The sequence below is a fragment of the Ursus americanus genome, chromosome 11 (genome assembly GCF_024610735.1).
Source record: "Ursus americanus isolate L20-20 chromosome 11, mUrsAme1.1.p, whole genome shotgun sequence".
In the NCBI taxonomy this organism is placed as follows: Eukaryota; Metazoa; Chordata; class Mammalia; order Carnivora; family Ursidae; genus Ursus; species Ursus americanus.
In genome coordinates this window covers 61,443,340-61,460,698 of record NC_142137.1, presented here as the reverse complement: position 1 = coordinate 61,460,698, position 17,359 = coordinate 61,443,340, and the positions used below count along the sequence as shown (strand labels likewise).

The 17,359-nt window shown below is 40.8% G+C and overlaps 1 protein-coding gene and 1 pseudogene across 3 annotated transcripts in view; both read left to right on the top strand.

Annotated features, from left to right (window-relative positions):
* Positions 1-17,359, top strand: part of RMND1 (required for meiotic nuclear division 1 homolog) — a 39,386-nt gene that overhangs the window by 13,753 nt on the left and 8,274 nt on the right. For all 3 annotated transcript variants that reach the window (XM_087865590.1, XM_087865589.1, XM_045805357.2), the window contains exons 4-10: positions 78-153; positions 4,416-4,455; positions 5,262-5,362; positions 7,300-7,406; positions 8,303-8,367; positions 9,082-9,158; positions 11,595-11,715. In XM_087865590.1, coding sequence (XP_087721716.1) covers positions 78-153; positions 4,416-4,455; positions 5,262-5,362; positions 7,300-7,406; positions 8,303-8,367; positions 9,082-9,158; positions 11,595-11,715 — 587 coding nt within the window. The remainder of the gene's footprint in view (positions 1-77; positions 154-4,415; positions 4,456-5,261; positions 5,363-7,299; positions 7,407-8,302; positions 8,368-9,081; positions 9,159-11,594; positions 11,716-17,359) is intronic.
* Positions 5,079-5,197, top strand: LOC123797517 (U4 spliceosomal RNA; annotated as a pseudogene).

Genomic DNA, 17,359 nt, shown 5'->3' with positions numbered 1-17,359 from the left:
TTAAAAGTTCAAAGGTGACTCATAAACCTTGTGTCACTTTATAATGGTAGCTTTTATGCCTTTATTTAAAATCACAGATGCTGCGAATATTTTGGTGATAGGAGTGGAACACTCTGCTAAAGAAGGTGATCCTGGAACAATATTCTTCTTCAGGTAAGACAAGTGAGCGACCCTACTGGGAAATGGGCCTGTGGTCAGATATTGTGGGTTTTTTGTTTGTTTTTCCTCCAAGTGGTAGAACCACAGATGTTTTGTTTATTTTTATCTTTCTGCACTTTGCACCTTTACTACAGTGTAATTTTTTTTAATTTTTCAAATTTTTATTTAAATTCTAGTTAGTCATATGTAGTGTAATATTGGTTTTAGGAGTAGAATTTGGTGATTCCTCACATATATATATAACACCCAGTGCTCTCCTTAATAGCCATCACCCGTCTAGCCCATCCCCCCACCCACCTCCCATCAACGCTCTGTTTGTTCTGTATTGTTGAAAGTCTCTTATAGTTTGTTTCCATCTCTCTTTCTCTTTTTTTTCCCCCTTTCCCATATGTTCATCTGTTTGGTTTCTTAAATTTCACACACGAGTGAGATCATACAGTATTTGTCTTTCTCTGACTGACTTATGTCACTTAGTGTAATACACCCTAGCTCCGTCCACATCAGTGCAAATGGCAAGATTTCATTCTTTGATCGCTGAGTATGTACCACTTCTTTATCCATTCCTCTGTCGATGGACATCTGGGCTCTTTCCATAGTTTGGCTATTGTGGACATTGCTGCTGTGTATATCGCAGTGCGTGTGCCCCTTCGGGTCTGTATTTTTGTGTCCGTTGGGTAAATAATTACTGGGTCATAGTTCTGTTATCAGCTTTTTGAGGAAACTTCATACTGTTTTCTAGAGTTTTGTATTCCCACCAACAAGAGGGCTCCCCTTTCTCCGCATCTTCGCCAACATCTGTTGTTTTCTGTGTTGCTAATTTTATCCATTCTGACAGGTGTGAGGTGGTATCTCATCACGATTTTGATTTGTATTCCTCTGATGCTGAGTGACGTTGAACATCCTTTCACGTGCCTGTTAGCCATCTGTGTGTATTCTTTGGAGAAATGTCTTTTCATGTCTTCTGCCCATTTCTTAACGGGATTATTTGTTTTTTGGATGTTGAGTTTGATAAGTTCATTATAGATTTTAGATACTGACCCTTTATCTGATCTGTCATTTGCAAATATCTTCTCCCATTCCATAGGCTGCCTTTTAGTTTTGTTGATTGTTTCCTTCACTGTGCAGAAGCTTTTTATCTTGATAAAGTCCCAGTGGTTCATTTTTGCTTTTGTTGCCCTTGCCTCCGGTGATGTGTCTAGTAAGAAGTTTCTACAGCGGCCTGGGTCACAGAGGTTGCTGCCTGTGTTCTCCTCTAGGATTTTGATAATTTCCTGTCTCACATTTAGGTCTTTCATCCATTTTGAATTTATTTTTGTGTATGGTTTAAGAGAGTGGTCCAGTGTCATTCTTCTGCATGTTGCCGTCCAGATAACACGGTCCTTAAACCCGACGGCATACCTCCTCCCTTAGTAGTAAATGTGTTCAAAATTTACTTGGGATTTAAAATTCTCCTTTGATTCTTACTTGATCTAGGGGACTTTGTCAGTTTTAGGAATTTTCTGGTAAATCCTGATAAAACAAATAATTTTTAAAACAAATAATTTTTCCATGGCTCGCCTTTATTTATAAATCTGGATTTGTGTTTCCTGAGAGTATGTAAAGCATCCTAGTTTCCATTCATCTTCAGGGCTTCCTACCAGACTCATGCTACCACCCTGCTGTCTTTTCTTCCTTTTTTTCCCCTCCTTCTGTAGCTTTTTTGCTTTAGTTTTAGACCACCTTGCCTCTCCAGAGACTCAGACTGGAACCCCGAGTTACATATACTTACTCCTTTTAGTTAAAGGTGGTTTCAACACCAAATACTCCCTAGTAGCTGAGTGAGAATGGTTATGATAATAGTAACCGCTTAAAATAATTTCATATTGTCCTCCCAGCTCTTGAGGAGGCCTATGATTGCCATTCTGCAGCTGGGGAAATTCAGGGTGAGAGAGACTAAGGGAATTTCCCACAGTCATGGGATTGTTCTATGAAAGAACAGAAACACATAGAGTGTCTGTAAGAACCCAAACTTCAATAAAATGTTTGTGATATCAGTGCTTAGAGTTGAGGATAGCTGGAAGCTCCAGCTTGGTTCCTCTCAAAGCCTTACCTCCCTTTGACATAACTTTGGAGATTATCAAGAGTTCAACATGTGGGGCCGCCTGAGTGGCGCAGTGGTTAAGCGTCTGCCTTCGGCTCAGGGCGTGATCCCGGCGTTCTGGGATCGAGCCCCACATCAGGCTTCTCCGCTGTGAGCCTGCTTCTTCCTCTCTCACTCCCCCTGCTTGTGCTCCCTCTCTCGCTGGCTGTCTCTTATCTCTTCAAATAAATAAATAAATAAATAAATAAATAAATAAATAAAAATCTTTAAAAAAAAAAAAAGAGTTCAACACGTGCTCCCTCTCTCGCTGGCTATCTCTTATCTCTTCAAATAAATAAATAAAAATCTTTAAAAAAAAAAAAAAGAGTTCAACACGTGGCCCAAGGAGAATAGCGTCTCCTTTGACTCGAGTGAGGGATTTGGATTTCCGAGGGCCTCTAGGTGAGCACCGTCCAGTAGAAATACAACGCAAGCCTCGTATGTAATGATACATTTTCTAGTAGACACATTTTTAAAAGTTTAAAAAAAAAAGATTTAAATTTGAACACCAATAATAATATATGTTGCCTGAAATGAATTTGAGCAATGTATTTTATTTAACCCAGCATATCTACAATGCTGTCATTTCAACATGCAGTCAGTCAATAATTAATGAGATTTGTGTACTGTTCTTTTCACACTGAGTCTTTGAAACTCGCTGTGTGGTTTACGTTGCCAGCGTCACTCGGCATGGATCAGGCACATTTCAAGGGCTCCGTGGCCCCCATGGCCTCCAAGTGCCACACCGAACACCACAGCTTCCTGAACGGAGAGGGGCATGATCCCAAGACCTCTCATGAACCCACAAGTGATACTCTGAACTAATACTCCTCTCGCTGTAGCTTTAGATACCAATGCCATCCACCTCCTAGGCCGTACAGCAGCGGGGTGCCACAGCTGGCTGCCTGGTCCCCCTGCCTGTCTGACTGCCTGTCACTGACAGGAGCAGTTTTCAGTGGGCGCTTCTGATCACTACACTCTCCTGTTTAAAATTCCGTGGAACTTGACCAGACTCCTTGTCACTGCCTCTCTGGCCTGATCGCCCACTGCTTGCTCACGTCCGCAGCCTTGCAGACAACTAGCTGTTTATTCCGAGATGCGGCCGGGCTCCGTCACACCTTCTCCCTGAACCCAGGTCGTTCCCTCTACCCTATTGCCGCCTCCCGTTCTCTCCTTTGGCTTAGCCCTACTGGTGCTGTGGGAACGGGCCCCCTGCAGACATCCCAGAGTACGTTCTGCGTAACTCTCCAAGCACTCTCCACTCTGTACCCGCAATTGGAGGTCAGTCTTTTCTAAATCGGGAGTTCCTCAAGAGAACTAGACCAAACTCATCTTTGTATCCAGTGCAGAGTGCTGACCCACACATATGCTGATAAGCACGGTGCTTAAGAAACGTTTGAAGAATGATCGGGACCACCGAATTTTTACCTTTCCTTCATTTCTACCTTTCCTTCTTCCAGTGCAATAACCCAGAGCCATAACTTCTCTCTCTGTCTCTCTCTCTCCCTTGTTTTTTATTTAACACCAAAAACTGCTCAGCATGTCAAACTTCAGGTAATCAAAACAAGTTCATTTATAGTTTTTAGACCTCAAATTCTTTCAAAGCCAAAACTAGATTCATAGGCCTCCTAATGGCTTCATCGCACTGCTCCAAGCACTGTAAGGATGGGTGGCATTATTCCATGGGTGCTTTTAGCCATCTCTGGCTTTAATTTATCTCCGTCTCTTTATTCCACAACCATTAAAAGCATGATCCTTTATTCTTTTCCTATAGCAAAATCTGCCTAATGAGAGCTAAGACGGGCCCCAAATTTTCCTTATTCTGTACATCAGAATTGAACCAGGTATGAAACGGTCTAGATACATGAAGTTATATAGTATTACAATAATATTTATTCTGCAAGCCATGTGAGTAATCATGGATTTGGGGGAGCTCAGGTTTTATCAAGAGTTCAGGAAGGGCTCTTGGTTTAGCAACTCCATGTAGGGACCATAATGTCAAATAAGTAATAAATCACATTTTTAAAGATTGCCTTCGGGATATATCCTAGAAGTTACCTAAGCATGGCTTTATGTATAGCCCTAAAGAATATATTCCAGCATTAACTTAGTTGGTTCTTTTATTCTTTTAAATCAGAGAAGGAGCTGCTGTGTTCTGGAATGTGAAAGACAAAACTGTAAGTATATATAAAGTACAAAAGTGTAAAACTTTGGTTTTCTGAGAAAGGAAGTGTTCATTATCACTCAATAATCTGAGCTACTGGAAGATAAATTAACAGATAATCCACAACTTACTTGCTCTGCATTATGTGATATTTATCCTAGCACTTTTGTCTTCTAAAATGATTATATTATGGGGCACCTGCATGGCTCAGTCCATTGAGTGTCTGCTCAGGTCATGATCCTGGAGTCCTGAGAGCGGATCTGTGCTCAGCAGGGTGTCTGCTTCTCCCTCTCCCTCTGCCCCTCCCCCCACTTGTGTGCTCCCATGCGTGCACTCTCTCCCAAATAAAGTCTTACCAAAAAAAAAACAAAAAACTCAGGAGAGCAGAGAGAGGTTTTCACTTTCTGTACCTTGATATTGTTTAAATTTTTATAGTTTTGTAACTTACATATTTTTTAAAAGATTTAAAGGCTACAACCATGTTACTAGTTGGTTTTCTTTGGGTTGTGGAATGGGATAATTTTATTTTTCTTCTTTATGCCAATCTGTGTTTTCTAAATATAAAAACAATGTATTATCCTGATGAGTTTAGTATCACAAAGAATTTGCCTTTTCTTTAAAAACTATAGACAGAAGAGCTTTGCACAGTGGCAGTATCATAGCCAGTGAGGTTTCTCTGAGGCAGAGTATTGCTAATTAAAAACTAAGCAGAAGAAATGTCATCAGATGTAATGAAAAATGTTAGAAGCGTTAACCCTGTACCATAGTTCTGTACTGAGAGAGTCTGTCTGATTTTGGATTATCTTCTGTCTCTTCTAGATGAAGCATGTGATGCAAGTCTTGGAAAAGCATGAAATCCAGCCCTACGAAATCGCCCTGGTGCACTGGGAAAATGAAGAGCTTAACTACATAAAAACAGAGTAAGCATTTTATCAAGTTTACAAAAAGGACATCAAGCAGTGGAGGCGATAAACAGCTTATGCACCTGGAGACTCATTTTAAGACAAAAGTTATTGGTACAAATCTAAAGCCTAAACAATATAATAAATATTAGTAGGTAAACATAATCGCTTGAACTTGTCAGGCTACTTATAAATTAAAAGAAATGGATAGTATAACCCCGAAATGGTCAGTGTCCTAAGCAGCCTGAATCAGCAAAATGCTCTGCCTTCATCAGAATGAACCTATCAAGTTATTCTAGTAAAGGTTTCTCGTAAGTCCAGTTTTCCCGTGTTGAGTTTGAGTATGGATGAGGATGCGATCTGAGAGAACCACTGGTATAAATGGGGGTGCCTGCAGGAAGTGGGGGCGCCTGACATAGGATTCCCAGGGAAGATGTGTGGGCAAGCAGCATCCTGGCTGATTTTCTTGTCTCAGCAAGCAGGGAAAAGATGAAGAGAGATGGCAGTGCGAACAGGATCGAAAGGCCTTTTCCCTCGGGGAGTTACTTGTCTAGTGGAATACGGAAGAAGAATTCTTTATATTAAAGGAAGTGATGAAAGCAGAGCTTTAGAAAAATTTGGAAGAGACACCAGCTGTAGAAAGACAAGATGGAATCAGAGCTAACAAAGATGAGCTACTCGCCCTGTGCCAGGCGCTGTTCTAGGTGCTTCCCAGGCATCCTTTCATTTAGTCTGGACAAAAAAACCCTACAAATGGCCTTAACCAGCCTTCGGACAAGGTTGAGAGATGTTTCATCCTACCTAAGGGTACCCGACCAGTGAGTGAGGGCCTGGGCCCCGAGTGGATGCACTTGAAAGTGAGGATGTGAACCCGAGAGGCACAACAGAGGAAAAGCTAATAGAATTTTATTCATTTTCTTATTAAGCACCCAGCCTTGTGGTTGTGCTTCCCAGGAACTTCCCTTCTGTGCTCTATTTCCAGATCAAACTGTTACTAGGTACCCACAGACACACACACACACACTTACACGCGCACACACTCACACTCACTCAATACCTTACAGTCCATGGAAGAGTAAAGGCCCCAACTGGGGTCTCTTTGAATCTCAGATCCCATGTTTGGTGTCATCACCACTGCCACCGCCCTGGCTGTTAGGTGAGTCCTGCCAGGGCTTCTAGCTGTTTGCTGCCTCAGGCAGTTCTGTGGTGTTGGCCGGGCTCCTTCCTTAAAGCAACTTGTCGACTCCGCTCTGTCTTTTCCTTTTCCTCCCACCTGAGCTTGTCGGCACATTCTGCCTCGCTGCCTCCCATTGGCCTTCTTGTCCACCGCTTTGCCCATATCTTGCCTCACATCTTCTGTGACGGTTTACCCTGTGTGTTTCCTATTTGCTTGTGACATGTATGTTCCCAAGTTCCCTGCCATTCCCTGTCTCCCAGTCCTCCCAAAGTCCTCACAGCGCACCTCACCGTTTCACCACTTCCCCATCTCCCTCCCCGTTCTCACCATGTCGGTGTGACTTTAGATTACACTGTATAGATAGCTTTATGTTCAATATCTGATCAGTTAGCAATTTTTTGTGATCATTTTCCCTTTCTACAAAAAATCAAAACACGCTTGTTAATTTTTGCTGTGTGGATTTCTTATAAATAAGCCATTCTCCTATTGAAGATTTAGTTTCTTTCCTGATTTTTTACTGTTAAGCATTTGACCATAAAACAGTTTTCCTACACAGATCTTTCTTTGCATCTTTGATTATTTCCTTAGGATAAATTCCTAGAAGTGGGAGTACTCGGATCAAAGGGTGTAAGAACATTTTTAAGACTCTAGATACAAATTGCCAAAATGACCTCTAGAAAGAGAGTACAAGGTGACTACTTCAAAAGAAAAAAAAATTTTTTTTGAAGAAAAAGTGCTTTTTAAGATTTAGAAGATAATTTTTTTTTCCTTTTCACAGGGGACAGTCGAAACTTCACAGAGGGGAAATCAGATTAAATTCGGAGCTAGATATAGATGATGCCATTCTAGAGAAATTTGCTTTCTCGAATGCTCTTTGCCTTTCAGGTAGGTTAATACTGCTTATCAGAGAAAGTGTTACATAGTTTTCATTTCATCGGGGAACTTTAAGCATTCGGTAAAGATTTAGGCGTGTTTTCACAGATTACTCCGCAAAGTCGTAACATTTCTTCTCCTTCCAAGAGAAACGCCAGAGAATAAAGTCGAGTGTCTGTGCTGAAGCTCTTCATTCTTTATTAACTGTATTGATAAAACTTACCCTCTCCAAAAATATTTTTTGTAGTATCGTTATCCCCTTTGTTTTCCTGTCTTCTTCTGCGTGGTGGTGGCTCTCGAGTTGTCTGTAATCCAGGCAGAGAAAGCCCAGTGTGACTGGGCACAGGCCTCTGGGGAAAAGCGCACACCGGTGCCTCACAGCGATGGGACAGAGATCCACGCACTGGGTAAAACTGCAGAAGCTCTCTGAGAATGGCGTGGCCGTCCCCGGCACTCGGCTGCGGCTGATGTGGCCTTGTCCACACCACTCCAGCAGGCTTCGTGGACTTGGGAGCTTAAGCTCAGCCCCGAGGAGAGTAAGGAGTAGGAGGGAAGGCGGGAAAGGCCTGGTTCCTGCCCCGTCAACAGAGCCACGCTTCCCTTCGGGGTGTAGCTTACACTGTCTGGGTTTCTGAGATGCAGCATCAGAAAATCGGGAATGCTACCAAATATCACTTTGGTCTGCTGGCAGAGCTTGGATACCTTCTCTTTGCTCCCTCTTGTTCACTCAGTGCTATCCTCGATAATGATAATGAACTACTCTTAAGTTTCAGTTGCACATTGTTAGCGTATTTGCTTCCTAAACTCTTGTTGAAACGGCGGCGGAGGTACCGGGCAATTAGTTATTCATCCTGTATCGACACGAATACGATGATGAAAAATGATCCGTTGTTATTCATTTTTCCCAGTGAAACTGGCTATTTGGGAGGCATCACTGGATAAATTTGTTGAGTCTATTCAGTCAATTCCAGAGGTAATTATACCACTTTTATGCTTGTTTTCAAGGATTGATTTCTATTTGAGAAAAATACAAATTTCCCACCCTAAAAATATACTTAGGAGTACAATAAAGTAGTAATAAATGCTAGAAAAGTTACACTGAATTTAAGCAAAAACAGAACAGTCATTATATCTAAAATAAAAATTTTTACATTGTTTTTTTACTTTTGAAAACTTAGAATTCTAATTACTTTCTTCTGATGGTGTAATATTTTTAATGTAACTGAATTTTTTAAAAAGTGAACTAGCTCTTTCCTCTCTAAGGAAGAGGATAATGACCAGTTTTCTCTATTGAAAAGTATTTTGCTGAATTATGAGACAAATAGTGGCTTGAAAAATACATATAAAGTTATATCAGAATACACCAAAACTCATGTTTACTGTAATTTTGTTTTTACTGTGAAAGAATAATGGAATTATACTTGGGAGAAGAGGCTCAGCTTTCTCAATAAAAGATTAGGAATGTAGATCCTAGAAAACGCTATTGAGAAGAGAAATGGAACAAGGGAATATGAAATTTCTACCTATTAAGATGTTGAAATTTCAAAGAGAAATGACTGAGAGACATCATCCAAGAGATGTCATGTACATCTGCTCTAGAATGTGCTTTATGGTCCTGTTACTTGTTGGAGATATGTTTGTATGGACGTATGTATGTATGTGTGTATTTTTTTCCCCTCTCAAATAGGCTTTAAAAGCTGGGAAGAAAGTGAAACTATCTCATGAAGAAGTTATGCAGAAAATGGGTGAACTCTTTGCCCTGAGGTAGAATTTTCTCTGTAAATAAAATTAATGTATGTGTTTAACAGTCTGAAGAAGACATTCCTGTACTTGTATAGTAAAAAGAAAGGTGCCTTTATGGGAAGCGCAGCCACTTTGATCTCACAGATTCTAAACAGGGGGACCTCTTGCCCATTAGAGGCACTTGGGCTGTGCTAGGACTGCACTGCAAGAAATTCTGCATGTGCCCGGAGATCATAATTAAACCTACATAAGGGAACCCAGTAGATGTTCTTTGTAGGTAGAAAGATATGTTCTAGAATTTGGGTAATGGGAATTCTCAGTAAAAGTATCTCATTGCATCTAGAGAATATAATGCTAAGCAAAATAAGTCCGAGAAAGACAAATACCCTATGATTTCACTCATATGTGGAATTTAAGAAACACAACAAATGAACAAAGGAAAAAGAGGCAAGCCAAAAAACAGACTCCTGACTATAGAGAACAGATGCAGATGGTTGCCGGGGGATGGGGGGGTGGCACGTGTAGAAATAGGAGAAGGGGATTAAGAGTACACTTATCATAACAAGCACTGAGCAGTGTATCGAATTGATGAATCGCCATATGGTACACCTAGTATAACTAATGTGACACTGTAAACTACATCGGAATTAAAATATATATATACATAATTGCATGCTATTGCTAAATAGAAGCAAGTGCTACGGAAACATTATATACCATGTGTCACCGACTCTGAGACAGGCCGTCAGATGCCTCAGCAGATCAGTGCTGCCAGTTAAGCTATGACACAGTGCTTTCTTATCACAGAATTAACGTCTTACACTGAAATAACTCCTTTAGCCTTATTGGCTGTGGATTCCATCACCTTCCCTCTTGGGCATACATAAAAGGAAAGCAAGAGGGAAGTTAACGGCAATGACAGCTAAGTCACAGCTGCCACTTGTAAGGCATCATCCATTTTAAAGATGCCATCCACTTTCAGAGATGGGAGGGAACAGTGTCGTAAGACCGAAGAAGAACATCGATGCATCATGTTAAAGAAGTTTCTGAAAAGGTGTTCAGTTTATTTCTTTTTTGTAATTTTCCCAGGATTTATGGGATGAAACATCCTGAATCTTGGCATGCTTCTCACCAGGCAGCCTCGTTCAGTGTCTTGTCCATCCAAGTACATGGCATGAGCGGCCAAGGATCGCTGTAACGAGTTTGAGAGTTGTGGTTCCACATCCCCCTTAGAGATTGGCCTGGAGAGAAGTGGTCCAGGATTTTGTCACCTATGTGTTCCTCGTAGCCCAGGGGCCCTGATTCAGGATGCCAACCAAATAACCCACTCATTGGGAGCATCCTGCAGCACATCTAAAGCCTTGAGCTTCTAAGAAATGGGGTAAAGACAGTCTCTATCCTCTTCTCTTAGTAATGCCAGCAGAATTTGATGCGGCCGATTGTAATCATATCAAAACTCAGAAGTTAGGACTAAATATACGTAGGTTTGTGAACAGTTTCTATAGAGTTTTATTGTTCTTATCCTAAGTTGTCTTCTCTTTACCATAGAAGTGCTTGTGTGTTATTAAAAGGAACATGGTAAATCTATGAATAGATACATGGCAAGTTACAACATTGGGTGAAAAGTTAAGTCCAAATCATGTATGGTATGATCCAGTTTGTGTAAACAAACAAAAATGAATATTCATCTTTATCTCACAGTGTATGCATACCACACATACGTGTTTGTATGCACACACACATGAATGTATGCATAGAGAGGTCTGGAAGGACACAGTAAAGTGTTCACAGGGCCTAAAGGATTTGAATTGTGTTTTAGGGTAAGAAGGCCGACTACTGTTTTCTGAGTTCTTCTCTGGAGTTTTCTTTGTTATAGTGAACAACTATTTATGTGTTACTTCTGTGTCTTAAATTTTCATTTAAAAGTAAGCACAGGCCTCTTACGTAAAAAGGTAGAAATTAAGGGTGTGTGTGTGTGTGTGTGTGTGTGTGTGCTTGCCCAGTGTTTACACCAACACTGGAAGAATAGAGAGTAAGCTAACAGTGGTTACTTGTTGTGGGTGGGAGAAAGGGAAAGATGGGAATAAGAATAGGAGTGAGATTTGTCAGTTTACCTTTTCTATCTTTTTTATTTTTAAGCCATATGATTACCTATCCATCAAAAAATGTGTGTATATTGTAAAAGTTAATGAAAACAGAAAAAAGCTCAGAAATTGAGAGCAAAATGATAGGGGTTTCTTTTTTTGAACTACTTATAAATAACATTAACGCTAAAGATTGAGTTAATTTGGTCACAAATTTTGAAATTCTTATGTAAATCTTTTTATTTATACATTTCTCAGAAGTATTACAAAGGTCAGCATTAACAAATGTTTTCATGAAGTACTTTGTAAAAAGAAATAAAGACTGTGATTTTTAATTCAAGATAAAAAAGTTATAATTTTTGGTTTTTTTAAGGCACCGTATAAACTTGAGTTCAGACTTCTTGATCACTCCCGATTTCTACTGGGACAGAGAAAACCTGGAACAACTTTATGATAAAACTTGTCAGTTCCTTAGCATTGCTCGTAGAGTTAAGGTATGTATTTTGCACTTTTATTGAGAAAGACACAACTCTGCTTTTAATTTGTATGACTACATGAAGAGAAATTTTAAATTAAGTAAATGCATTTAACTGGTTTTGGAGAAATATCTTGTTTGACTTTTATTCAGATCTCTGGATTTCCCCTTCCGCATCTCCTAGATACAGACAGTTTTAAACACTTTCCTTTATTACATCAAAGAATATTTTGATACTTGCTTTGCAAACTAGGTAAAAGTAGTAAGAGTTTAGAGGTCTACTCTTCCTTTAGTAAGCTCTTGTCAACTCTCAAGCAAGACTTGAATCTAAGAGTTCATGGGTCCCAGAACTGTGTTTGTGGCAGTGAGAATAGAAATGAATTCAAGAAAGAATTCTCTAATATCAAGCAGTTGGTTCATGGGAGGCCAGGGACGGGGAAGAGTCAAGGATGACTGACGTTTGCCTGTAAGTTACAGGTAGGAAGATGGCAAAACACAGACAGGTGGGACTAGGGGAGTGGAGAAGCAAAATTTAAGATATGTTGAGAGTAAGTGGCAAGAAGCCATCCAATGAGAACCATCACACAAGCATTTAGAAGCATGGAAGCAAAATTGAGAAGAGTGACATAGGTATCAAGAGAATGATGAAAGTGGATGGAGGTGGTCATGATGAAGATAAACTATGCGGGGAAGGAGGGTAGGAAACAAAATGGACATTGTATGACGTGTGTACATAGTTCTGTGACCTTTTATTACGTTGAGGTCCGTAACCACGCGGTCAAGATGCAGAGCCGTTCTGTCACCACAAAGATCTCCTTGAGCTGCCCCTTCCTAGTCACACTGCCTCCCTCCCCCACCATCCCTAACCCCTGGCAACGAGTAATCTATTCTCCATCTCCATAATTTTGTCATTTTGAAAATGCAGTCATACAGGGTGTGACTTTTAAAACTGACTTTTTTCCATTGAGCATAATGCCCTTGCCATCCATGTAAGTTGTCTGTGTCAAACCCCACCCTCCTGGGTGTTACTTAAACATTTTTTTTAATTCCATTTTGATTTATCTATCTGTATATTTTTAGTATATCTCTGCATAGATATGTAGTGGTTGCCCTAGATACATTATACAGACATAGCTTATCATAGTCTACTGGTTTTGACATTTTACCAGATTAAATCAAGTACAGAAATCTGCTATCCTTCACATCCCTTTACCCTCCACCATTTACAGTATAATTGTCTGAACTGTTCTTCTGCAGACATTGAGAACTCCATTGCTGTTACCAATTTTTGCTTTAACCAACATATATAATTAAGAAAACTCAAGAGGAGAAGTAAATTCTATTGTATTTATCTATATTTTTATTCTTTCTGTCGTTCTTTTTTCCTTCATGATGTTCCATGATTTCCTTTATTGATTCCTTCCTGTTTCAAGAACATTCTTTAGTTATTCCTTTAGGATAAGTCTATAGAAACAGATTCTCCTAGTTGTACTTTATCTGAGACTTTCTTGATTTCCCCTTCCTTCCCGAAGGATATTTTCACCAGCTCTAGGATTCTGGGTTGACCGTTCTCTTCCAGCACCTGAAAAATGCTGTGGCATGTAGTTCTGGGCTGCTTGGTTTCTGATGGGATAACATGAACATCAGGTCCTTTCTTACACTCCCACACGTATGTGAGGCTCTGTTCACTTGTTCTCTAGGCTGTTTCCTCCGTGTTGTTCATATGGGGTAATTTCCAGTATTCTGTCTTCGAGTTCACGGATTCTTTTCTTCATCACCCTCATTCTGCTGCTGAGCCCATCATTGGGTTTTTTATTTTACTTATTGTATCTTTCAGTTCTAAAATTTTCCTGTTCTTCTTATGTTTTTTATCTCTTTGCTGGGACTTTTTTTCCCCCATTTATTCAAGCATGTTCGTAATTGCTTATTGAAGCAGTTTTATGATGACTGCTTTAAAATTCTTGTTAGATAATTTCAGCATCTGATTTATCTTGATGTTAACATCTACTGATTATCTTCTCTCACTCCTTCCCACTAAGTACCTCCAGTTCCCCTCATTGCCTCAAGTGTTATGTTCAGGTTTTTTGCTTCATATACAAGGGCCTTCATGTTTTCTCCTCTTTTTCAATCTTATTTCCTACCACTTCCCCACATTCATCTTATGCCCCGTCAAAAATAAATGACCTACAGGGCACCAGCAAGGCTCAGTTGGTTGAGCATCCAGCTCTTGATTTTGGCTCAGGTCATGACCTCAGGGTCATGCCCTGCATTGGGCTCTCTCCCTTCCTCAGCTTATGCGCATGCGTACTCTCTCTCAAACAAATCTTTTAAAAAAATGACGCACAATTTCAGCGGCCCACCATGGCTCGTTGAATGTTACGGCAGCTCCGGTATCTATATATTTTTCTCCAGGCCAGACATTTCCCCTTGAATAACAACATCGAAGTTTCCTTATTTGTCACTGACCTTTTTACCACCTCTGCCTGTATGGGCGTCTTCCAGCACAGAAGAGCAGCGGTCACTGCCAGTGGTCAGGGAAAGAGGCCCATCCTAAACTATGTTGCTTTTAGCTGATGCAAGAAGATTGATCAGTGATACTATAAGATTCAAATTTCAGTGGATTCCAAAATGGTTTTAGATACTAAATGTCTAGATACGATTTGACAATCCAGATGTCTGGTCAGACATGAAAAGCACTGGACTTACAAGGTTGTGGACTGGGATGAAGTTTCAGAGGCTATAAAAGGGATGCTAAAAGCTTTACTGAGTTGAGGGATCTCCTGTGATTGTATTAGTTAGCTATTACTGTGAAACAAATTGTTCCAAAACTGAGTGGTTTATAAAACAGCACTTACTATCTTCCAGTGTATGGGTCAGGAACCCAGGTCCAGCTCAGCCAGGGCCTCCAGCTCTCTCACAAGGCTGCAGTAATCTCAGGGATCAGCTGGGAAGGTGAACTTCCTAATTTTTACCCATTTGTTGTTGACAAGATTCAGTTCCTCTCAGGGTGTTGGGCTGAAGCCTCAGTTCCACACAAGCTGTTGGCCAGAGCCCTCCCTCGGTTCCCATAGTCTTCTCCAGAGAGCAAGCATCTCCCAACACGGCAGCTTGTCTGATGAGGGTGAGCAAGTGAGAGAAGTGGGCCAGAGCACTACCAAGACAGACTCACAGTCTCTTGTAACCTAATCACAGTGATTACAGCCTATCACTTTTGTTGTATTCTGTTGTTAGAAACAGGTCACTAGGCCCAGCCCACAGTCCAGGGGAGGGGATTGCACAAGGGTGTGAATGCTCAGACACAAGGACCTTTGGGTGGCGTCGTAGAAGTCTGCCTAACACAGACTTCAGATTTTGAAAAAGGTGGAGAAAATTTTAGAAGCCTACAGGGTAAGCACTGTGACCCACATCACCCTCACAGTGCTGTTACTCTAATGGTTCCCTGCTTCACACCACCAGCGGCACTGGCAGCAGGCGTCACTGGTCTCATGTTCTGAATCATCCGTAAGCCAAATGCCACTGCCACTTGGCTTAGGCAGGAGGGCTATGCCAACGAAATGGTCTGATCTTTCTCCTGGAAGGTGGCCGTTTTTATGTGTCTATCCTCACTATACAAGATGGAATTATTGGCATCAGGTCTACAACTGAGGACACCTTGAGTGAAGAAGACCTTAACAACCAAATGGTCAACTCATTCATGGCTAAGATCAAGTGCAAACATAAGAAAAACACCAGTGAGAACAAAAGGGCTGTGTAGGCTCCTTCCCCCTACTTGTAGTATGTTGAGTATCCTCCGTCTTCCATTATCAAGGCCAGCTTGAGATTGAGTCCCTCCGTGAAAGGATTGACACGTAACCACTGTCACACATCTGCCGTTGGGAGAAGCGGATGCAAAGCCAGCCGCTGGCACTCTAGACCTGTGGAAAAAGCCCCATGCAGTGCCAGCTAGAAAAGGCACGAGTCCCTCTGGTGGCTTTATGTATAGCCCCAAGATTTAACATCCTGTGAGAAGTAGAACTGAATTTATTCACAGACAACAGGATCTTGTATGTAGAATGTCCTAAAGAATCTACAGGAAAGCTACTAGAACTAATTAGTGAATTTATCAAGGTTGGAAAATCCAAGGTCACTATAAAAAATAATTGTTTTTCTTTATACTGCCAATCAACAATTGGAAAATGAAAATTTGAAATACCATTTACAATAGCATCAAAACCTCACATTACTTAGGAGTAAATTTTTTTAAAGATTGTATTTATTTATTTGAGAGAGAGTGAGCACCAGGAGAGGGAGGGGCAGAGAGAGAGGGAGAAACAGGCGCAGCAGGGAGCCTGATGTGGGGCTCAATCCCAGGACCTCAGGATCATGACCTGAGCCCAAGGCAGACACTTAACCAACTGAGCCACCCAGGCACCCCAAGCAATTGATTTTCGACAAATATAAATCAGTTCAATAACGAAGGGATAATATTTTCAACAAATGGTGCTGGAACAATTGAATAGCTGAACTCCGTCCTTTATTTCACACCATTTTAAAATGAATCAGAGACCTAAATATAAAAGCTAAAATTATAAAACTTCAGGAAGAAAATATAGGAGAAAAGCCTCATGACCTTCAGCCAGGCAAAGATTTCTTGGGACCAAAAAAAAAAAAAAAAAAGGCATGAACTTTGGAGGGAAAACTTCGTGAGTTGAACTTCATCAAAACTAAAAACATCTTTGAAGGACACTGTTAAGAATATGAAAAGGCAAGCCACAGGCTGGGAGGAAATGTTCTCAGTAGACATACATGCCAAAGAACTTACCCAGCATAGAAAAAGAACTCTCTCTACTCAGTGTTTAAAGGACAGCCCAATTTTTTAAATGGGCAAAAGAGGGGCACATGGCTGGCTCAGTCGGTTAAGAGTCTGCCTTCAGCTCAGGTCATGATCCCGGGGTCCAGGGATGGAGCCCCGTGCAGGGCTCTCCGCTCAGCAGGGAGACTGCTTCTCCCTCTGCCCCTCCCCCTGCTCACGCTCTTTCTCATTGGCTCTCTCTCAAATAAATAAATAAAAATCTTTTTAAAAAAATAAAGATAAAGATATATAAATGGGCAAAAGTTTTGAACAGATACCTCCCAAAAGAAAACAATGCAAATGGCCAAATGAACATGAAAAGATGTTCAACATCCTTGTTTACCAGGGAAGTGCGATCGAAACTACAACGTGATTTCACTACACACCCATTAGAATGGCTAAAATCTAAGAGACTGATCCCAAGTGTTAGAAGGGATGTGGAGCAGTTGGAGCTTCATGATTTGTGGGAATATAAACTGGTACAGTAGCTTGGCAGTTTCTCATAAACTTACCCATTGTCTTACTGTAAGACCCAACCATTCCACGTCTTGAAGTATTTTACTCAGGAGAAATAAAAACACATGTCCTCACACTGTTTCATACACAAATGATCACAGCAGCTTTATTCATACTGGCCCCAAACTCGTAATAGCCCAAAAACAGCAGTCAGGTGCCCATCAGTAGGTGAGTGGATAAACACAGTGTGTGCATACAGTGGAATACCACTCAGCAACAGTAAGTTAATTACTGAATCCATGCCACAACATGGGCAGATATCAGAGTCATGCCGAGTGAAAAAAATCTAGACACAAAAACATGTGCTGTTGTAATT